The sequence below is a fragment of the Erinaceus europaeus genome, chromosome 16, assembly GCF_950295315.1.
Source record: "Erinaceus europaeus chromosome 16, mEriEur2.1, whole genome shotgun sequence".
Lineage (NCBI taxonomy): Eukaryota > Metazoa > Chordata > Mammalia > Eulipotyphla > Erinaceidae > Erinaceus > Erinaceus europaeus.
The window spans coordinates 42728316-42751610 of NC_080177.1; the positions used below are offsets into that span (position 1 = coordinate 42728316).

General features: G+C 39.8%; 2 protein-coding genes across 5 annotated transcripts in view; one reads left to right on the forward strand and one right to left on the reverse strand.

Moving 5' to 3' along the window:
* The window catches only part of GPR137C (G protein-coupled receptor 137C), a 65664-nt gene extending 63891 nt beyond the window's left edge, over positions 1–1773 (reverse strand). The window contains exon 1 of the mRNA XM_007535522.3: positions 925–1773. Coding sequence (XP_007535584.1) covers positions 925–1359 — 435 coding nt within the window. The 5' untranslated portion in view covers positions 1360–1773. The remainder of the gene's footprint in view (positions 1–924) is intronic.
* Positions 1774–1959: 186 nt separating this feature from the next.
* TXNDC16 (thioredoxin domain containing 16) overlaps positions 1960–23295 on the forward strand; it is a 104275-nt gene continuing 82939 nt past the window's right edge. Inside the window, exons 1-6 of one of the 4 annotated variants that reach the window (XM_060174959.1) lie at positions 1960–2176; positions 10536–10672; positions 11824–11989; positions 12844–12926; positions 20969–21042; positions 22487–22561. In XM_060174959.1, the coding sequence (XP_060030942.1) occupies positions 10658–10672; positions 11824–11989; positions 12844–12926; positions 20969–21042; positions 22487–22561 (413 nt within the window). In that variant the 5' untranslated portion in view covers positions 1960–2176; positions 10536–10657. Of the gene's footprint in view, positions 2235–10535; positions 10673–11823; positions 11990–12843; positions 12927–20968; positions 21043–22486; positions 22562–23295 lie in introns of all 4 variants that reach the window. The other 3 variants (XM_060174958.1, XM_060174957.1, XM_060174960.1) reach the window with 3 other exon arrangements.

Genomic DNA, 23295 nt, shown 5'->3' on the forward strand with positions numbered 1-23295 from the left:
TGTGATTTAAATACCACTGACACACATGATTGACAACTACACTCCCAAACCTGTTTGAAATGGGTCAAATACCTAAAGTGCTGCAGAACAATGCAATCCAAGCAGCAATTCCTCATAAAAGAGAAAGGGGTGTGATTTAGTTCCAGCTATTAAGCAAGTTATTGCAAAAACAGTTTGGTGGTTTGCCTCTGCAATAGGCACAGCTTAAGCTAGTATTTCTCTCTTAATTAGCAAAAGGAAAAAGAAATTAGAAAAGATAGATAACTAGTCAGAGCTTGAAACAACTGGGGCACACATAGAGGGCTTTATGGAGATCTTTATACGGACTCTTGGGCATTGGTTATTGAACATTAACCCTGCTGGGGAGCTATCGAACGGAATTTGTGTGAGGCTTATCGAGCCACAGGAGAAGAGATGCGGGAGGGGAATATAAGCTTCTAATAAAAGAAACGCAGCAACAATAGCGGAGGAACAGCTCTGCCCGGTGACGTAATGGCTGGCAGCGATCCAGCCTCAGCAGCGCTGCTGCTACCTCAGCACCCAACCTCTCTCCACAGTCCGGCTCCAGCAGCGAATGTGGGGCCCCCACTTCTCGCCAAGCCACTTTGTGGGTGCCGCCGCCGCCACCTTACCTTCGAGGGCCGCAACGCCGAACAAAGGCTGCTTGTCCTGCTTTTTCTGTCTTTATTTTTTAAGTTGTGGGGCTCCCTCGTTCACCTCCCAAGTTCCTCCGTCACCGAGGCGATCAGTCGCTTAAGTTCGGGGCTCAAACACGGGCGCACACGGCCCGGGCCTCAGTTTCCCCAGGCGGGTCTCGGGCCCACCTCTCGCTGCCCCCCCCCCCCCCCCCCGCCCCGCCGGAGTTGATCGCCCTGGCTCCGCTCACCCTCCCGGCCCGGCGGTCTGTCCGTCCTCCCGCCTTACCTCCGCCAGGTAGAGGTTGAGGAGACAGAGCGTGGAGAACTGGAGACAGGAGGGGAAGCAGTAGAGCAGCCAGTGGGGGAAGAAGTGCAGGTGAGCGGGCGGCCGGAGCAGGGGCAGGGAGCCGCTGAGCGAGAAGGCGGCGGAGAAGAGAGTGGTCCTGAGCGCTGCCCACAGGAGACAGAGGAAGAGGCAGAGGCTCTGGTAACTCAGCCGCCGCTCGCGGTACAGGAGCAGGCGCCACAGCTGCAGGTAGGCAAAGGCGAAGAGCGCGGCGTAGAGCAGGGCGTGCAGGACGCTCAGCGCCAACTGCACCGAGCCCGGCACCGCGGCGCCTGAGGCGGCAGCGCCGGCGCCTCCGCCACCCCCGCCGGACGAGGGCTCGGGGCTGGCCGTGGGGGCGACGGCAGCCGCCGGACCCGGCACGGACACCCTCATGAGAGGGCTGCGACGCGGGCGAAGGAGCGCGGGAAGGAAAGAGCCGCCGTCGAAGGGGCAGAAGGACGGTCCCCTGACCCCCCACCCTCCCCAGCCTCCAACCCCAGGAAGTGCCGTGACAGAAGCCGGAGCCCCGCGCAGAGCGGCAGCGGCTCCCCGGACCCCGCCTCCTCTCCCCGCCCCCCCCGGGGGTCTCGGCTCCTCCTGCTGCGGCGCGGTTGGGTTCGGTAGCTGCAAAAAACAACTCTCCGCTGGAGACAATCAGCTGAGAAACCCGAGCATTTGAGGCGCTCGCTCCGCACCGTGGGCTCGCGCCTATTGGCCTTGGCGGCAACGCCCCCCGCGCGCCGAGCTCGGAAGGCCACGGGCCACAGGACTTGTCGCTTTGGGACTTTGCGGCCTGATTGGGCGTTTGCTTTCCCCGCTTTCTCCCTCCTCCTCACTTCCCACCCACGCAGCCGATTGGTCCGGCAACTGCTCCGCCAAACTCGAGCTGGCTGGAGGACTTCGGAGTCATCGGTCCCCTGGGAGGGCTCTCGCCCCGCCCCTACGCTTTTCATTGGTTGCAGAGGCCTCGCGTAAAGAGCACGAGGAGAGGGAGGAGCCTCGGCTGTTTTATTTATTTATTTATTTTTTTGCCTTCCCTTTCCAGCTCCGGAGTCTTAACTCCCCAGACCCAAGTGGGTGGTGACCGCAGGCGCAGAGGTCTGGAGCGTAGCGCTCTCGTTTGTCGGTGTAGCGGTTCCTGGCTGCCCGCGGAGCGGGACTCGGCTCCACCTTTTGCCTGCAAGCCGCGGGGGTTGTCAGCGGCGCGCAGGTGCGGACCTCCGGGGTCGCGTCGCCGCGTGCAGATCTTACCTGCAGGTCGAGGGCAGGTAGGTGGCCGCGCGGGTCGCTCGGGCTCGTGGTTGCTTCCTGCACGCAGGCGGGCGATTCTGACTCATTGGTTTTCTCCAGCGAGGGCTGCACCGCCAAATCTGGAGTTCAGTTTAGTAGGGGCCTCAGCTGGCTCCTTCTGAGGGGGCAGTATGCTTTCTGTTTTTTTCTGATTATGCTGCTTTTTCTCTCCAGCGTGAGCAGCGAGAGAAACGTGAGTCCTTTTTGGGAAGAGGGGGTTGGAAAGATTCTCTGGACATTAGCTTAGGTTAAACGACAGAAACAAAATTGTAAGTCTTTGGTAAACCTAGAGCCTTAAATTCCACGTTCATATGCCTTCAAGCCCTAACCCTGTATGTGGTAGGTGATGGCGCTTTTCCTTGAGGACAGAGACCCAGGTTTGAGCCCTTGTTCTCCACCTGCCACCCTCTTGTATTTGTTCTTAGTTAAACAGCAAACATTACAGAGAGATAAACAACTAATATATAAGGAGTAAATGGATCTCCCAAGACGTGTTGAACTGACACGTAGGTGTGTGTGTGTGTGGCTGGCGTGTGGCCTGCTTGGTAATAAAATGAGCGAAAGAAAAAGTGCAAAACAATTTATAATTTATATGCTCTTAGAATGAGTGGTATACCACACATTTAGGTAGTGCAAGACACTGCTACACTTACACTTGCAAGCAAGACCCAGCCTTTTCCAAGTCTTCATATTTTATATTAATGCTCTGTTTGAGAAGAGTGTTGTTACATTCTTGCCTAAGCAATCCACACAGACCTTTATAGTGTTATTTTCTATTACAGACGTTGGAACAGTGCTTAACCACGAATGTTAGTGTGTTTTGGATTTTTCAGGATTGTGCTGACACATTGTGATATGTAGGCCTTGTACAGTATGTGAAGATTCTTCTGATGAAATATTCAGTTGAGTGGGTTATGCAGTGCAGCCTGTTACAGTAGGGTGTACCTTGCTATAAAACTTTGAGCTAGCTTTATTTATTTTTATTTTTAGTTAAAAAGTTTACAAGATAATAAAACTGCAGGGTATACAGTTCCACACAGCACCCACCACCAAAGTTCTATAGCAAGCCTGATTTAATTCAGCATCCTTTATCAAAAAATCACATGCTTAGTGGAACTTTAGAACTTTGCTTCATGGATTCTTAGAGAAAGGGGAAAGTCCTCATAGTAGAATTGAGTTAACTGCAGTTACATGAGAGACATCCCCCCTCTCACATGCCAATATCAGGGCAAATTCAAATAGATTTCTCTTTTTTCTTTTTTTTTAAGGGGTGCCTATGTCTGGGGAATGCAAATAGAGAACACACACAAATACACACACACACACAAATACACACACACACACACACATTACTGGATAGAGACAAATTGAAAGGGGAGGAGGAGTTAGGTAAAGGGATAGAGCGACACCTGCAGACCTGCTTCACCATTCATGAAGCTTTTCCCCTGCAGGTGTGTACCAGAGGCTTGAACATGGGCACTGAACCTTGTGCACTGTAATGAGAGTGCTGAACCAGATGCATCACTCGACCCCTAGAGAACATAGAGGTTCTTTCCCAACTATTTTGAAAGGGCTCCTCCAGAGAAGTGAGATGTTTTTTTGTGACTTAAATGAAAAAGTGTGATGAAATCTAATCACTTTATGTTGGGCTGGTTTGGTGAGCATAATCTGATGACCAAAAGTAGCAGTAGCAGTTTTTTTTTGTTTGTTTTTGTTTTGTTATTGTTGTTGCTAGGGCATCATGTCTCAGGGCCAACTTTCTCAAATAGAGAGAAAAACACTACAGCACTGAAGCTTCCTTCAGTTTCGTACTACCAGCCTATATAGATGCTGCACATGTGGCTTGAACTTGGGTTGTGTGCATAGCTGAGCAGGTGCCCTCCTGGGTGAGTTATCTTTCTAATCCAGTAAGCTAGTTTTTGACAGAATGTTTTTACAGGAACTTTGGGAGCATATCCTCCCATTTGTCTCAAAATATAAAATGTATAGTTTCCTAGACTGATGCTCACAGATCTTGGTATAATTTAATTAATAGTTATAGTTAATTTTTCTTAAGAGGGGGTAATCCCTTTTTCATGGGAGTGAAAAATACTAGTTATAAGCTTAACCACAAAGGAAATTTAGGTCTATAAAGGGAAAACTCAAAAAAGGCTTTTAGTAAAGCTTGCTATATTTTCTGAAAATTGAAATGTGTTCAAATGCATGATTAGATATTGTCCTGGGAGAGCAGATTACTACCACCATAATGTTTTTTTTCAGTCATTTCAAAGCAGAACTATTTGTCAAGTTGTGTTATATAGAGGACCCAATTCCAAAATGGGATTGTTCTAGCTGAAGAGGGTCATCAGTTCCTGCCCCTGCCAAGGAAACACAAGAGGGCAATTCCTTCTGAGATTCTCCAGAATGGAATACTGCTCAGCTGTTAAGAATGATGAATTAAAAAAAAAAAAAGAATGATGAATTCACCTTCTTCACCTCATCTTGGATGGAGCTTGAAGGAATCATGTTAGTGAGATAAGCCAGAAAGAGAAGGATGAATATGATATGTTCTCACTCGTGGACAGAAATTGAAAAGTATGAACAGAAAGGGGAAGGAAGCACAAAGTAGACTGGGTTTGGTGTACTGCACCAAAGAAAAGGACTCTGGGTGTGTGTGTGGGGGCAGACTTTTAGGTACTGGTGCATGATGGTGGAGGAGGACCTAGGATGGGAGGTGGGGGTGGTGAGAGTATTTTGCAGAAAACTGAGATATTTTACACATGTATCAACAACTGTTTACTGTAAACCATTAACCACCCTAATGAAAATAAAAAATTAAAAGAAAAAAAGAGGGGGGTTGGGCGGTGGCATACCTAGTTAAATGTACAAGGACCCAGGTTTGAGCCTTTGCTCCCTATCTGCCACCCTCTTGTATTTGTTTAGTTAAACAGCAAACATTTTTGACAACTTTTAAATTTAATTTTTTTCTTAGAGAAAGAACAAGGAAGAGACCACAACACCAAAACTTCCTTTTGCGGGGACCTCAGCCTGGGTTATGTACATGCCAAAGCAGCACACTATCCAAGTGAGCTATTCTGCCAACTGGCATATTTATTTAGAATTTAGGGATGAGGCAAAAATTACATCTTATGTCAACTTTTGATTAGTGTTCACAGGAGTGTAATGATGGATCAAGGTCTCCTTTTAGGCCCAAAGAGTAATAATTTTCAGAAGTATTGGTAGATTTTTGCTTGTGAGTTTTATTTATTATTATTATTTTTTGTATTGACACATTGTGGTTATAGTTTCACTTTAAAAGATTATCCTTTTTAAAAAATTTCTATGGTAGAATTGGGTCAACTTACCTCTTGTTAACAAAACAAACTGAAGTAGACTGGGTTATACTTTAAAAATCCCAAAACTTTAGGGGTTTAAAACACTACTATTTATATCCACTCCAAGTCACCTGGGAGCCTTGATTACTGTTGTCCCCTTTCTGAAACTTGGTTGGATAGAGGTATCATTTTGAGTGTTATAAATCATGTTAGTAGAGAAAAAGTGGCTCCCACTTTCTCTCTTAGACTATCCCAGAAGTTACATAGGACATTTTGCACATTCCATTAGCCTGTCAAGACATGGCCACAACTAATGCATGGAAGTGGGAATATATAATCTTAATATGTGTAGAGAGCTAGAAACATTTGTATAGTTCACCCTTGTTGTCAACAGATGCTCCTTTCAACATGTAGTTAGTAGATCCTATGCTTTTCCTAATGAAACTAAGCCCTAAGCCCTGCTTTGAGTTTGTGTTAAGCTCAAAGTGTAGATTTTATGAGTAATGCAGCTGCAGCAAACTCTGTCAGTTTAGAACCAATGTATTATTTGTCTCCCATTATTCAATACATTGGGTAGTGTAGGGACAGGTAACTATAATAAACATTCCCACTTGGAGAGGGAAGACTAGAATATACACATTAAATTCTAGACTATAGCAGTATTGAATGCTCACTAGACAGATGTTCACAGGGGTCTAGTTCTCTTCCTTGGGTTCTCTTCTAGGCAAGTGCTTTTCAAACTCTGTTATGAATAACTTTTTTTAAGAATATGTTTCTTTTACTTTGAATTTTTGTTAAACATGATAAAGATGAATTACAAGAAAAATAAAATGAAAATAATCAAATAACAGCCCCAATTAAAAAAATAAAGCTCTTAAGATTCACAACATAAATGCCCACCAACAGATGACTGGATAAAGATGTGATGGGAAGTATATTCAATGGAATACTACTTGTGCATTTAAAAAAGATGACACTGTGTCATTCAGGACAAAATGGATGGAACCAAAGGTGGCTGCTATTTGAAATATGTAGATGGTCCCACTCATATGTGTAATATAGATAATTAAGACATATGAACTTGCATACAAATAATAACCTGTCACGAAGCTTAAGGACCGGCGGAAGGATCCCAGTTCAAGCATCCGGCTCCCTACCTGCAGGGGAGTCTCTTCACAAGCTGTGAAGCAGGTCTGCAGTTGTCTATCTTTCTCTCCCCTCTCTGTCTCCCCCTCCTCTCTCGATTTCTCGCTGTTCCATCCAACAACAACGACAGCAATGACAAGAACAATAATAATGCAACAGCAACGGTAAACAACATGGGCAACAAAATGGAAAAAATAGCCTCCAGGAGCCATGGATTCATCTTGCAGGCGCTGAGCCTCAGCAATAACCCTGGAGGCAAAAAAAAAAAAAAAAAAAAAAAAGAAAAGAAAAGGAAAAGAAAAGAGAAAAAAGAACAGAAAGGGAAACTCAAAGCAGGATTTGATTGAATTTGGAGTAGGGCATGAAAGTGAAAACCCTGGGTTGAGGGTGAGGGTGAGGGTGAGGGTGGATGTTCTGCTTCTCGGGGGTGGGGGAGAATGGGATGGGATATAGTCTTTTGGTGGTGGGAATTGTCTTTATGTACACTACTATTAATTTGTAGTATACAAATATAAATAAATTTTAAAAGTTCTAAATACTTATATGCAATTTCTGTGCTTATCTTATCACTACCAATCAGTAATGGACAGTTCATATTCTGGCACATGCCCTAGAGCGTAGTTCTCTATGGTCCTTAGCTTTGCTTTGTTAAAGTTTCTTTAATCTTTATTATTCTAGGCCACATCTAAAGTTGGCTTTGGAGAATGGCTATTTTCAGTGACTAAGCAAGTTTTGTTAGCTTGCTTTCTGATCATAGAAGGGTGGGGGCCTAAAGTTTTTACATTTTAAAATTTGAAAAGCTGCTTTTTTCAAGGTGTTGTTTTCTTCAATATCTTTGTTTCATTACCTTGTTAATCACAGTCCACAGAAGCTATTTCACAGAAGACATTTCACTCATATCCTGTCTTCTCTTATGCTATCAATAAATTCATTAGCCATGTAAACCTAGCTACATGATCATTATAAGTTTATACTAGGTCCATGCTAACTCCAAATTATTTTAGTGATAGTTTTATGAAAAGCTTTTCTTTCTTATTTATTTTACTTATTGGACAAAGAGAAATTGAAAGGGGAGAAGGGCATTAGAGAGGGAGAGAGACAGAGAGACACTTGCAGACCTGCTTCCCCACTTGTGAAGCTTTCACCCTGCAGGTGGTAACCAGGGGCTTGAATTTGGGTCATTGTGCATTATGTGTGCACTTAACCAGGTGTGCCACTGCCTGGTCCCTTATGAAAAGTTTTTTTTTATTATCTTTATTTTTATTGGATAGAGACATCCAGAAATCAAGAGGGAAGGGGGGGGAATAGAGAGGAAGAGAGACAGTCACCTGCAGCACTGCTTCACCACTAGTGAAGCTTTCCCCCCTGCAGGTGGGGACCGGGACTCGATCTTGGGTCCTTGCACATTGTAGCATGTATGCTCAACCAGGTGCACCACCACCTGGCCCCATGAAAAGTTTTTCTGTGATTACTTGAAGAGCACTAGTCTCTGATAAGTTTCCTTAGCCCAAGATCAATTTCCTTTTTGTTTGATCCCTGAGTTTTTATTTTAGGGTTCTTTTAAAGGCAGTACCTTACTTTAGGTTGTATAAGCCCACAAATAACCACTCACATCTCAGGGGCTTAATAAAAAGATGCTTTCTTCCTTTCTCTCATTCTTATTGCCATCAGGATTCTCTCTGGGGCTTAGAGCCTGCATGAGGAGTCTAATACTCCTGTTAACCATTTTTTCTTTTTCTTGTACTTCTTTTTGATAGGTCAAAGGTAGATAGAGAGGGAGAGAAAGAGAAACACTTACAGCACAGCTTCACCATTTGTGAAGGCTCTCCCCTGAAGTTGGGGAGTGGGGTTTGAATCCAGGTCTATACATGTGCTAGTGTGTGTGCTTAGTGGATGTGCCATCACCCGGTCCCTATTTCTTTCTATTCTAATATTCTTTGCCCAACTGGGAGTTTCTGTGTTGTCCTCATTCTGGGACCTATATTGGTAGATAGCCACTGACCATTAGAGACTATCAGGAAAATTAAGTCTGACATATCTCTATATAAAGTTGTTTTAAAAAGTTATTCCCTGAAACTTGTCACTTCTTGTTCATGTTTTATTGACCTAAGTCACACAGTGGCCACAATGAACTTCATTTAGAGATAGAAAGTACAGGAATCAGTGTAGTTCCACTTTATACAAGAGAGGAGAATTGAAGCTGTTTACACATATGAATGAACTACCATACCGAAGTAGTGTTTTATTTCTTACATGGTAGTCACCACATTTTACCTGATACTTAGATTCTAAAGCATTATCTAACTGCAGAAAAATTATCAACTTTGTTGTTACTCTTTCTGTGTTGTTCCTCTCTTCCTACACTTTCCCATTCACAATACTTTTTTTTTGGTCACCAGGGTTGCCTTGAGGGCTTGGTGTCTGCATGATTGCACTGTTCCTGGAAGGTGTTTTTTTTTTTTTTTTTTTTTTTTTTGGTTAGAGGCTGAGTAAAGGAATGAACTAAAGCACTGCTCTATCACTTGTTGAACTCATTTCCTGCAGGTGGAGATGGGGGCTTGTACATGGTAATGTACATAACAGAGGAGCCACCATCCAGCTCCTTACTTCCTTTCTTTTTAAAGGTATTTTAAATGAAGAGAACATATCTCTGAGGGCAAATGAATTTTATCAATATTTTCTGTGTGTTAGAGGGATACTCTTCTGTGACTACACAGACATGTTAAATTAATATGGGTAGAAATTATGAAGTATTTTGATTTATATATAACTTTTAATTTTAGTTATTGTTGTCAATGGGATGTTACTGCTTCAGACTGAGTGAGTGAGAAAGACACACACACACACACACACACGGAAAGAAACCACAACACTGCTTCAGACTGAGTGAGTGAGAAAGACACACACACACACACACACACACACACACACACACGGAAAGAAACCACAACACTGAAGTTTCCTTCAGTGTGGGGGGTGTCAGACTGGGACCTGACATGATAAAAATATGGAAAAGTTAGCACACTAGGTGAGTTTTGCTTGCCCAACTTTAATTTTTTAATCAAGCTGAAATGATACACTATTTGGAGTCATGACCTGGGAAAATAGCTTTTATCTTTGATAGAGAAAGATAGGAAGAGAAAGAAAGAGAGACAGAAAGACACCTGCAGTTTCACTGCTTGTGAAGCTTCTTCACTGCAAGTGGGGATGGTGGTTTGAACCCAAATTTTTGTGCATGGTAACTTGTGCACTCAATTCAGTGTACCTGGCCCTTCTAGTCCTGTTCTTATGAGAAAAAAACAAGTTTTTTCCTTCTGTCTCATTTTGCATTAGTAATCCTTTGCTGGAAAGATAGGGATTTCATTAAGCACATTTCACCAGAAATCTTTTTTTTTCTTTTTAATTTTTTTTGTTTGTTTTTGCTTCCAGGGTTATCTCTGGGGCTCAGTGCCAGTGCTACGAATCCACTGCTCCTGGAGGCTATTTTTCCTATTTGGTTGCCCTTGTTGTGGTTGTTATAGCTGTTGTTGTTGTTGGATAGGACAGAGAGAGGAGGGGAAGACAGGAGGAGAGAAAGACAGACACCTGCAGACCTGCTTCACTGCAGGTGGGGAGTTAGGGTCTGGGACTGGGATCCTTATGCCTATTTTGTAATTTTGTAAATCAGTATTAAATCACTAGTTAAAACATATGGGTTTCATTTCAAATAAGAAATTTAAAACACAATCCTTACCTATCCCTGTGCATGTATCTTTATCTTCTAAAGGTATATTTTCTATGTTGCATTAAATCTCCTAAACTATTTTCTTTTAAAATTAGAAAAAAAATCAGCTGCAGAAAAACTTCCTAAAAGAAAAGTAAGCTAAGAGAATTTTGTAAGCAGTAAAATAGAAGACAAAGAATTGGCAGCAGAAACAGGATGGCACCAGAGTAAGCATAGCATGAAAGAGAAAAAGGTGAGTGGGAAATAACTAGAACATGTTTATGTTCTGAAAGTAGAATTAGATTAAAATAAGAGTTGAAAAAGATACTGATTTATATTTAAGTTAAATCTTAACTATTAAAATGCCCATTATATAGACAGAATGTTTTAGTTTTAGAAATGATCTTTGAGAGGATTTAATGAATAAAGTATATATATTTTAAACATATAGTTTTGATATCTCATTACCATGCTAATGATATTAAATAGCTACATGATTATCAACCCATTCTAGGTAGAGAAAGATAAAATGTTAGATTAAAAAGTAGACTAGAAAAAAAAAAGTAGACTAGAGGGGCTGGGTGGTATTGCACTTGGTTGAGCACACACATTATCATGTAGAAAGATTTGGATTCTAGCTCTTGCTCCCAACCTGCAGAGGTGAAGCTTCAGAAGTGGAGAAGCAGGTCTGCAGGTGTCTCTCTTTCTCTCTCCTTCTTTATCTTACCCTCCCCTTTGAGTTTCTCTCTGTGCTAATAAAGGGGGAAAAAATAAAGGAAAATGACCACTGAGTACCAGCAATGGTCCTGGCTGAAAAAAAGAAGGGGCTGGGTTGTGTCACACCTGGTTAAATGCACATGTTACAATGTGCAAGGACCCAGGTTCAAGTTCCTGGCCCCCACCTGCAGGGGGAATACTTCACAAGTGGTGAAGCAGGGCTGTAGGTGTCTCTCTGTCTCTCTCCTCCTTTCTCCCTTCTCAATTTCTGACTCTATGCAATAAATAAAGATAATTTTAAAAAAGGCTGGATAAGGTTTGAATATTTATTTTATAACCCTTAAAATATCTATTAGCATAGCATACTCAGGTAAATATTTGTTAAACTTATTTGCTGCATTTTCCTGTTATCTTTGATATCTTCAAGTGTCAAACATCAGTAGTAGTATTAAATCAGTGTCGCTATTTCTCACCCCACTCAAACTTGTACTGGAAGGAAATAGTAAGATATTATCAAAATCAAGTATTATACACATAATACATTGTATTATGCTTTTTACAGATTTATTTAACAAATACATTCAGCAAAACTTTGCTGAACAACTCTTCTTGCCAGGTATTATTCTAAACAACAGAATACAACACTGAACAGAACAAAACAATTCTCCTTCCCATATCCATTTACAGCTGATGATGTCTTCCAGTTTCAATGTTTTTGGAGTTGGCATTTCTTTTGTTGTTATGTGCATTTTGTGTAATTCAGCGATAGACTCTCTACCAGAACTCAGTCCTCAGAAATATTTTAGTACTTTACAACCAGGAAAAGCTTCCTTAGCTTATTTTTGTCATTCTGGTAAGTGTCTTACTTTATTTTTTTATATTTCTACTGTTATTTTAGCAATAGACTAACTAGAACTTACTTCCAGAATTAGTAATATGTACTGTGAAGCTACTACTGTAATATACCTACCTGTATGTGAGCTCTTTAATCTGTTAACTTGACCTGCATTGTGACCTTGGCCAAGTCATTCAGCCTGTTTATGTGCCTTTTTTTTTTTTTTTTTTTGCAGTTCACACTGAAATCATACTTTTTGATATCTAGCATATTTTTAAGGTGTTTTAAAACTTTAGTTGATAGTATATGATTAATGCTTTAGCTTAATACTTTAGCTGCAGCATTAGGTATACTGGGCTAAGGTGCGTAGCTGTTAAACATAATTAATGATTGTAATTCTCATTTAAGACTTCATTTAAAAAAATACTATTCCTTACTGTTGAATGTAAAAACATTAATTCCTCAATAAAGAATTAAAAAAAAATAAAGAAATACTTTTCTTGGGGTTAGTAATGAAATGAACTTACATTTCTTTGGGCTCCCTAAGGCAATTTAAAATCATTTCAGGGAAGTTTTGTGCACATGTCCAGGTGAGTTCTATATATGGTTTCAAACTTGGAAAAATAATTCCAAATGTTAGGTTTAAGTTTATCATTTACTTACTGGGCTGTTGTTTTAGAAAGTTTTTAAGGTTACTTACAAGTTATAATATGTTATGGTAAAAAATAATAGTAAAGAGACTATGCTTGTTTAGTTGGTTGATTGTTATTACATAATTGTTGGACAAATTGATATATTCTTCTGCAATTTTGAACTTTATTAAAAAATTTATCTTTCCTAAGGAGCCTGTCATAAAACATTTCTTATTTTAGATTCTTCAGGCACCACTGTTTTTCTTGAAGAACTGAATAAGGCTGTTAAACCCCTTCAGGACTATGGAATTTCAGTTGCAAAGGTAGAAAGATATTATTTTAGTAAACTTTTTGTGACAAGTCTTCCATAAACGGCATGACTTAAGGCTGATTATCTAAAAATACATATGTATGTTGTTGCACATATTTTTTTCAGATTGGAAAAATTATTTTTTCATAAGAGTAAACTGAAGTACAGATAACTTCAAATTTTGCATAAATTAGTACACAGAAAAAGCTACTTAAAGTTATTTAACTTCACACTTAAGTTTTACTTTTTATTTTATTTAAGAAGGAGACATTAAAAAAACCGTAGGATAGGAGGGGTACAACTCCACACAATTCTCACCACTCAATCTCCATATCCCATCCCCTCCCCTGATAGCTTTCCCATTCTCTGTCCCTCTGGGAGTATGGGCCCAGGGTCGTTGTGGGTTGCAGAAGGTAGAAGGTCTGGCTTCTGTAATTGCTTCCCCGCTGAACATGGGCGTTGACTGGTCGATCCATACTCCCAGTCTGCCTCTGTCTTTCCCTAGTAGGGTAGGTCTCTGGGGAAGCGGAGCTCCAGGACACATTGGTGGGGTCGTCAGTCCAGGGAAGTCTGGTCAGCATCATGCTGGCATCCAGAACCTGGTGGCTGGAAAGAGAGTTAACATACAAAGCCAAACAAATTGTTGAACAATCATGGACCTAAAGGCTGGAATAGTGCAGATGAAGTGTTGGGGGGGTAGATTCTTGTGTACCTGCAGACTCTTGTGTACTTCTGTTTTCAGGTATATATTTTTCCCTGGTTTATGGATACGTGTGAACATATGCTCTGTCTAGATATAGACCTGGTCTGTATCTAGGTTTGGGGACTTTATTGGGGAGTGGACCACCTGGAATGGAAGGTCTCACCCAAGTGATGAAGCTGAAGGGTTGTCATTCCACACCTGAAGTCTCTGGACACAGTCTGAAGTGAAGCATGCTAGGGTGGCACTCTTTGTGTTGATTAGGTTGCGATCGGCGGATGCAGTATTAGTTGATATGAATTGACAGAAGCATGCAGGAAAGTGGGCCCCACCCTAAGGTTCCAGGACTGGGGGAAATATAGGCTCTATCGTGGAAATGTGAGGTTCCTGCTGTCTTAGGGAAGAAGACAATGGATAGTTATTGTTATCATCACATTATTTGGTAATTGGGTTAACTTTGAAAAGTCCCTTTGTTAGGGTTTGGTATATAATACCCAGCATCTTGTACATAGCGGTGCCACTAGTTGCTTCTGTTCTCCTTGGTCTAGGCTTTTGAGAGAGTCAACATATCAAAGACTCAACCTATGTATTAAAAAGCCTCAGTCTGTGTTTTAAAGAGTTCTAGACATATGATCAATTTTTCCCCTCTCATATTAATTGAATAGTGTTTTATATGACTATACTTTAATAGGAGTGTACATAAACACCATTCCCACCACCAAAAGACTGTTTCCCATCCCCCCGCCCAAAGCCGAATATCCACCCTCCCCCTCACCACAGGGTTTTTACTTTGGTGCCCTACTCTAAGTTTTACTTTTTGAGCTTATTCTATTGGGACTTATAGTGCCATTTAAAAATTCTAGTTAGGCTTTTTTAAAAAAATTATTTTATTTATTTCTATTTCAATTTATTTTGAATAGGAACAGAGAAATTTGAGAAGGAAAAGGGATATAGTTAGGGAGAAGGACTGAGAGACACCTGTAGTTGTACTTCCCCACTTGTGAAGCTTTCTCCCCTGCAGGTTGGGATTGAGGGCTTAAACCAGGGTCCTTGCACACTGTAATGTGCACACTCAACCAGGTATGCCACCACACAGTCCCCTCTTTTTTTAAATGTATAGTTAGTGATTTACAAAATTACAAAATAACAGGGGTATAGTTCCACACTGTTGCCAACTCTTTTCTGTCTCCATCCCCTGCATTGAAAACTGCAATAATTCTCCCAAGATCACAGATATGGACTGACTGTTATTTCTATAGGTGTCAGTCTGTCTATCTGTCTATCTATTTATTTATATTTTTGCCCATTTTTCCTATGGTCCTGTCTTCTTTTCCTTTTTAAGTCATACCTACACCTATTACTACTTCAGAATATTTTTCCTTTTTTTTCTCTTTTCTCTCAGAGTCCTGATGGAATTAGGTTTCATAGCCCTCTAATCATCTTCTTACACTACGCTTTTCTTTGTTAAGCTTTGTTTTTCTTTGTCTGACAAATACCGCATAGTAGATATCCATAGCTCAACTATATGCTAAGTTTGTATTAGCACAGAATAGGTATAAAAATTGAGCTGACTGAAGCGGTTTTTCTACACTGTTGTTTTAAGTCCTTTTTTTTTTTTTTCTGCCAGGATTATCATTGGGCCTCTGTACATGGTTCAACTATGTCTAACAGTATTTATTTGTTCTTCTTATTGTTATTTTTATATTGAGAGTGAGAGTCAGAGAGGAAGAGATGGGAAGGAGAGACACCACTATACACCTCTATTATTTATGAGGCTTCTTCCTAGCATGGTGGCTTAATGTGGTGATAGGGTTCAAATCCAGATTCCTGTGTATGGTAAAAGTATGTACTTCACTCAGTGAGCTATTTCCAAATCCCTGAGTTTATTTTTTAAAATAATGTCAGAGAAATCATCCTTTTATTTATTGTTGTTCTAAGTCTATACTTTCTTAGAAGCTCTTAAAGCAGAAACTAAAGTTAAAGATCAAATATTAGAACAAAAAACTCATAGCCTTATTTTTTAAGTCAATTTTGGGACTTCACTGCTTCAGTCTAACTTTTTAGAGAAAGAGAGAGAGACAGAGACACCACAGCATTAAAGCTTTCCTCTGTGCTGTAGTATTCTCATGTGGTGTTTCATGCAAAGCAAGCAGATTTCCAGGTGAGCTATGTTGCCATTCTCCAAGCTGTCTTCTTACTCAGGAAATTACAGTTGTTTCAGGAGCTCTGTCTTGAACCAGTACAGAAACTGTGTATGTGTGTAGTCATAATGATATTCCATTAAATTTTTTTGAAATGCCAATAGAGGTATACTGGTATACTGTATACTGGTTATAGTATAGGATGATAATGACAGTCATCTCTGAGGTGCTTTTGAATAAAACTTTCTTTTATTTTTTAAAAATTTTATTCATTTATTATTGAATACAGACAGAAAGAAATTGAGGGGGAGAGGGAGATATAGAGGGAAAGAGACAAAGAAACACCTTCAGACCTGCTTTACCACTTGTGAAGCTTTCCTTCTGCAGGTGTTAGGGGGGTTATGACCAGGGGCTTTAACCCAGGTTCTTGTTCACTGTAGTGCAGGAACTTAACCTCGTGTGCCACCACCTGGTCCCTGAATAAGACTTTCGACTGAAATTAAGAAATCAATTACTAGGTTAGTATGATACTTAAATGCTCATGCTGTTTCTATAATAACTATTAAACCAGTAATGAGTAACTGTGTACATAGTAACCGTTGTAACAAACCGTTGTTTGGGAAAGATCAGAAAAAAACATCTTTGTGAAGTTATTTTCAAAACTTAGGATTTCATAAGGATTGATGAAGAAAAAGTTAAAATGTACAAGGACTAAGTTTTCAAATAACTATTTTCAAACTTAGTAGCCAAACATAGCTATAAGCTCTTTAGAGATACGTTATAGCCCTGTGGAGGTGGCACAGTGGGTAGGCAGATTGATTTGTAAGCACAAATTTCCCAAGGTGATTCCTGGCTCTGGTTTTCTTGCTTTTTTTCTCTCTGTAACCTCTTGTTAAAAAAAAAGTCCCTTTCAAAGTTAACCCAATTACCAAATAATGTGATGATAACATTAACTATTGATTATCTTTTTGAATCCTAAGACAGCAGGAACCTCACATCTCCACTATAGAGCCTCTACTTCCCCCAGTCCTGGAACCATTGGATAGGGCCCACTTTCCCGTATGCCTCTCCCAATCCTTATCAAATAATATTGCATCTGCCGATCACAACCTAACCAACACAATGATTGCCACCTCAACATGCTTCACTTCAGACTGTGTCCAGAGACTTCACGTGTGGAATGACAACCCTTCAACTTCATTACTCGGGTGAGACCTTTCCTTTCATAGTATACTCTAATTTCATCTCAGGTGGTTCACTTTCTAACAAAGTCCCAAAACCTAGATATACACCAGTTTCTGTGAAAGAGAGCATATGTTCACACGTATCCATAAACTGCTGCAAAATATATACCTGAAAGCAGAAGTACACTAGAGTTTGCAGTGAGTATCCCCCTAACACTTCCTCTCCACTATTCCAAGCTTTGGGTCCATGATTGCTCAACAATTTGTTTGGCTTTGTATGTTAACTCTCTTTTCAGTCACCAGGTTCCAGATCTCATCAGGATGCCGGCCAGGATTCCGTAGACTGAAGACCCCACCAATGTGTCCTGGAGCTCAGCTTCCCCAGAGACTCACCCTACTAGGGAAAAAGAGAGGCAGACTGGGAGTATGGACCGACCAGTCAACACCCATGTTCAGCGGGGAAGCAATTACAGAAGTCAGACCTTCTACCTTCTGCAACCCACAATGACCCTGGGTTCATGCTCCCAGAGGGATAGAGAATGGGAAAGCTATCAGGGGAGGGGGTGGGAAATGGAGATTGGGTGGTGGGAATTGTGTGGAATTGTACCCCTCCTACCCTATGGTTTTGTTAATCCTTTCTTAAATAAAAAATAAAATAAAAATAAAAAAATAAGAAATTGTATATAGCACAGCAGGGGGGTAGTATAGGTGTTAGGATTTTAGAGTATAAGGTCCTAAGTTCAAGCCCTGGAATTGCATGTGCTCTAGTGCATGTATGCAATCTCTGTCTCTCTTTCTCTCTCTCTACACCCCCACCATCTCTTTCATTAATAAACAAATCTTAAAATATATACAAAAGTCCTTTTTTACAGAAAAGAAATGCATTTTAAAAATAAAGGTTTCAGAAATTTTCACAGTAAATGAAGGGAAAAGATGTATCATGCAAGTGATAACAAAAGAGAGAGGTTTTTGCTTTACTATATATATCAAAGTAGATTCTATTTATTTGCTTTTTTAAATGTTTATTTTTTATTATTTATTTTAGATACAAAGAAATTAAGAGGAAAAAGGAAATAGAGATAGAGATAGACATGGGGGGGAAGAAGAGGGAGAAAGATAAAGAGCTGCACCACTGCTTTACTGCTTGTGAAGCTTCCCACCTAAATGTGGGGACCAGGGGCTTGTTCCTGAATCTTTGTGCATGGTGATGTGCTGGTATGCTCAACCAGGTAGGTGTGCCATTGCCTAGCTCTTTAGTAGGTTTTAATTTAAAAAAGATTTATTTATTTTATGTGGCAGGATGTGGTTGGGAGGAGAGAAAATGAGGGGCGAAGGAGGAGGAATAGAGAGACAGACCAGAGCACTGCTCAATCATGTAGTACTAGGGATGGAGCCTGAGGTCTCACACATGAAAAGCATGATCCCCCTCCCCAGCCAACAGATTAGATTTTAAAACAAAGATATTTTGAATCATCCTTGACTTTTTTTAAATCATAACTAGTCTGTCATTAAATCCTTTAATTTCTACTATAAAAACTTTCCAAATCTGACCACTTCTTACACCTTCACTTTAACTTCCTCTGTTCAAACTATCACTTCTCATCTCAGAAACCACAACAGCCTTCTAATGATTGTCTGCCTTTCTGTCTTGTCTTACCAAGTCTCCTCCAAATGTCAGTCAGATGTGCTACCCTCACAAATAACTTACTTAGCCACACTGAGATAAAATGGAGACTTCTTACTTTTTATGGCCATTGGCTTACTTTCTAACCTCTACATTGTTCAACTTATTCTTGACACATAGCTGTCATTTTTGTATTACTTAATAAATATTTCTTCCTCTGCTTAGAATTAATCTCTTCTGTATATTTACATATTTGTATGCATTGTTTCATTACTTAAGTTGTTTGTGAAAATATCACCTCTTCAGAGAAGTCTAATTTTTTATTCCAGAAGTCTTTTCTGAATACAGTTCTCCTTTTAGAGCTTTTTCGAAAACAAATGTAGCTACAAATGTAGCTTCCCCAATTGTTCATCTGCTTCCTCAAACTCTGTTCAAATTAAACTGACATCAACAAAAATCCTGGCTTAAGAAAACTTATAAAGTCCAAAATAAAGCTGTTTTTCTTCTTTCAGCTTTTGTTTTGTTTAGGAATCTCATTTCCTTTTGCTCTGTCCTTCCCTTCTCCCATACTGCACGTTTATGTTCAGTCTTCTTTTATTTATTTATTTGCTTTTGGATAGAGATAGAAATCTAGAAGGAACCAGTAGATAGATAGATAGATAGATAGATAGGAAGAAAGAAAGAAAGAAAGAAAGAAAGAAAGAAAGAAGCCAACCAATCCACAGTATTGCTTCACTACTTGTGAAGCTTTCTCCTCTAAGTAGGGGCTGCAGGTTTGAACCTGGGTCCTTGTACACAATTGTAACATGTGCTCTTAACCAGATGTGTCATCACCTGCCTCCATGTCCAGTATTCTTTTGCTTACTGCATTTGTGAAATGTCTCTTAAATCTCTACTTTCTTTTTCTCATTTTCTTCATGCCCACATCATCCCTGACCAATAATGATGTGATATTCTTTTAACTTGCCATCCTATATTTGTGCTCTTCTGCTTTCTATTTTACCTTCAGATTTCTGCCTAAGGTGATACTTATATTTTGCATGTAAAGTTCAGATGATAAACTAACAAGAACTGGCAAAGCTGCTTGAATACCATCCCCATTCTTTATGCTATACTTTCCTGGTGGTCCAGTGGTTAGGATTCAGTTTTCTATGCTGTGTCACCCTTAGCGAGTGTTTCTTTTTGAAAGATTCTATATGGTGTCTGACTACTGCTGTTGCTCTATCTTGAATTTTAATTTAATTTAATTTGTATTGCTAGTAGAGTTATTGCTGGAGCTTGGTACCTGCATGATGAATCCATCACTCCTAGCTGTCACTTTTTACCCCTTCACATCCCACCTTTTCTTTCTTTCTTTCTTTCTTTCTTTCTTTCTTTCTTTCTTTCTATTTTTTCTTCCTTTTTTTATAAAAAGAAGTTGAGAGAGAAGGAAGACACAGAGAAGAAGAGAGACAAAGAGAGACATCTGCTTTACTAGGTGCACCACTACCTGCCCCATTTTATTTTATTTTACTTTATTTTATTTTAATCAGGAAGGAGTGGAAGAGTACTAGTCAGCTTCTTTTAAAGATTCCTCTAGAATCCTTACCAATTCTAACATACTTAGCTCTTGGGGATTCTGGATAACTTTTCATGCGTCACTTGCTTTTAGTGAAGTTCTGTTAGCAATGCAAAGAAGGAAAGTAAATTTTGGGTGAGAATATCAATAGTATCTTCCTGACCTGTGTTCCCACTGATGAAATGCCTTTTTAAAAAAAAATTTTTTTTAATATTAATTTATTTATTCCCTTTTGTTGCCCTTTTTTTTTTTATTGTTGTTGTCGTTGTTGGATAGGACAGAGAGAAATGGAGAGAGGAGGGGAAGACAGAGAGGAGGAGAGAAAGATAGACACCTGCAGACCTGCTTCACTGCCTGTGAAGCGACTCCCCTGCAGGTAGGGAGCCGGGGTTCTAACCGGGATCCTTATGCCGGTCCTTGTGCTTTGCGCCACCTGCGCTTAACCCGCTGCGCTACAGCCCGACTCCCTGATGAAATGCTTTTTTGGATTCGGAGTAACTTCCATGCTTCCTGGATTTTCCTAATTTTTTGTCTGCTTTCATTATTTCCTCCTGTTTCTGCCTACTTACTTTCTATCTATGAACTTTTTTATACTTGCTTCCTCAGTTTGAATAAAATGTATGCTCAGGTATAATTAGATGTAAGTCTTAGCTATAGAAACAGTTCCTTTGAGTTACCTCAAGCATTTGGGTAAGTAAGCAATTATAGGATGCAAATCAGAAGGAAAAGTAAAATATCAGATGTGACCTAGAAACAAACTGTAATGTTTAATTTTCCTATTTGTTTCTCTAGCTCAGAAACTTGACCTTTTGGTAAATACTCTAAGCCTTAAATATAATCTTTTAAAGGTTAATTGTGTCAAGGAAGAAACATCAAGATACTGTGGAAAAGAAAAAGATTTGATGAAAGCATATTTATTCAGGTAAACTTTTTTTTTTTGAGAATGATAGACAAATATAAATTTTAAATGTTCAAGTACATAAAATATCACTAAGCCAGAATTAAATTGTCTGCACTGCAAGCTATATGAAATTTAGCTAAAAGTCTAAATAATAGATTTATTAATCTGCACATTAGTTTTTTTAAAAAGGCATATTGGTTTTTTAAAATCTTTTTATTTATTTATTTTGGGTAGAGATAGAGAAATTGAGAGGGAATTGAGAGATAGGGAGAGAGAGAAGAGGGAAGGCAACTGCAGCACTGTCCTTTTCCCTGCATGTGGGGGTTGGGGGGTTGAACCTGAGTTCTTGTGCATGTAATGTGTGCACTCAACCAGGTACACCATTGCCTGGCCTCCATGTTAGCCTTCTTATTTATAAAATGAGAATAGTGCCTGCATCACAGGTTTGTATTTGATATTCATAAGTATTTTATGTAAATTCCTACGAAAAGTACCTGGTGAGTAAATACTTAGCAGTTTTAGTGTTTTAAATAGGTATTACAGGTCCATGAAGGATGATAAATGACATAGTGGGGGTAGTATTGTTAAATGGGAAACTGGGGAATGTTATGCATGTACAAACTATTGTATTTACTGTTGAATGTAAAACATTAATTCCCCAATAAAGAAATAAATTTAAAAATATCCATATTTGGATGTGAAATAAGCATACTTGGTTATTTTTATTAGTAACAACATCATTTTACAGAATTATCAGATATTAGGAATATTTTCATACCTGCACTTGGTGCATATAAGTCACTACACCCCATCTTCACTAAGTTCTCTCCATCCTTAACCAACATAATTAATTTTTATTATATTAGTTATTTTAATTTAATTTTTTATTTGATTGGACAGAGAGAAAATGAGAGAAAGGGGGAGATAGAGAGGACTAGAAGAAGAGAGACACCTGCAGCACTGCTTCACCACTTGTGAAGCTTTCTCTCTTTAAGTGGGCCCACATAATTTATATTTTGAAGCATCTGCCATTTTCCAGATTGTGAATTTACCTGCATGTCTGAAATTGTTCAGAATCCTTTCTTCCAATGCTTGGGATTTGGCCTAGGAAGTAAGGAGAGATTATTTCTCCTTTCTTTTTTCCTAGTAGTTGTCTCCTTTCTAGTCTATTTGGAAAGAAAAGGGAGGGAAGGAGAGAGAGAATGAGAGAATGTGTGTAATAGGTTTGGTAGGGTGTCTTGTTTGCATTCATTGCTTTTTCAAGTCTTTTTGTCAGTTCTAGACCTATACTTCTCAAAGTCAACATACATCTTGAGTGTATATTTAATATTTGAGTGTGTAATATGACTGGTGCTCTGATAGGTAATGAAGAAATGGATATGGTATAGGCTATACCATTAAAGAACTGTAGTGAACTTAATTTCAGGGAGATACTTTGTAATTTTTTTTTTTTTACTTTTTATAGGAGCAACATATTACTCAGAGAATTCCCTACTGATGCCTTGTTTGATGTGAATGCCATTGTTGCTCATGTTCTCTTGTAAGTATGGAAGGGGTACCCATTTATTTATTTAGTTACTATTTATTGGTTTTGCTTTAGAGTTATTAAAACAGTTTTGGGTTTTAACAGTGTATTTGTTGGCATCAATTTTACACAGATTTATTTCTGGCCTATTTTCCTACATAGAGGATCTAAATTTTCTTGAATGGCAGATAACACAGAAACATGTAGACATACTATAAAATAGTAGGTGCCGGGCTAGCTTTTCGGGCAGGAGACAGAGGATCAGGGACTCATGGCTGAGCTGGGAAGCAGTATCTCTTTATTCATGTAGACTGCAGCACAATGTAAGCTATCTCTAATCACAATCCTGTCCTTATATATACTAGCCAAGTAGGGTGGAAACAGGATGTGACATAGAGAGGGTGGTGCGAAAAGAGATTGGTGAAAATCAGGGTGTATTAGGAGAGGGGGCAGAGCAAAAAGACATCATGAACCAGTGGGGATTAAACCAATGCCCTGGAGGCAGGGTGGTGCTTAGTTAACAGTGGTTTATGTAAATAGAATACAGTGTTAAACAGGGGGGATTAAACCAATGAAACAGAAGGGGTTTTAGAAGCAGAATTAGAAGCATACCAACAAGTAGGAAATGGTATAACAAGACTATATAGGTTTTACTATTATTTTGCTATTAGTCCTGCCTGTGGATGGGAGGAGGTTACAAGGTAAGAAGCTCATCATTGCTAGTGTCAGTGGGACTTTTAAAGTGTCTA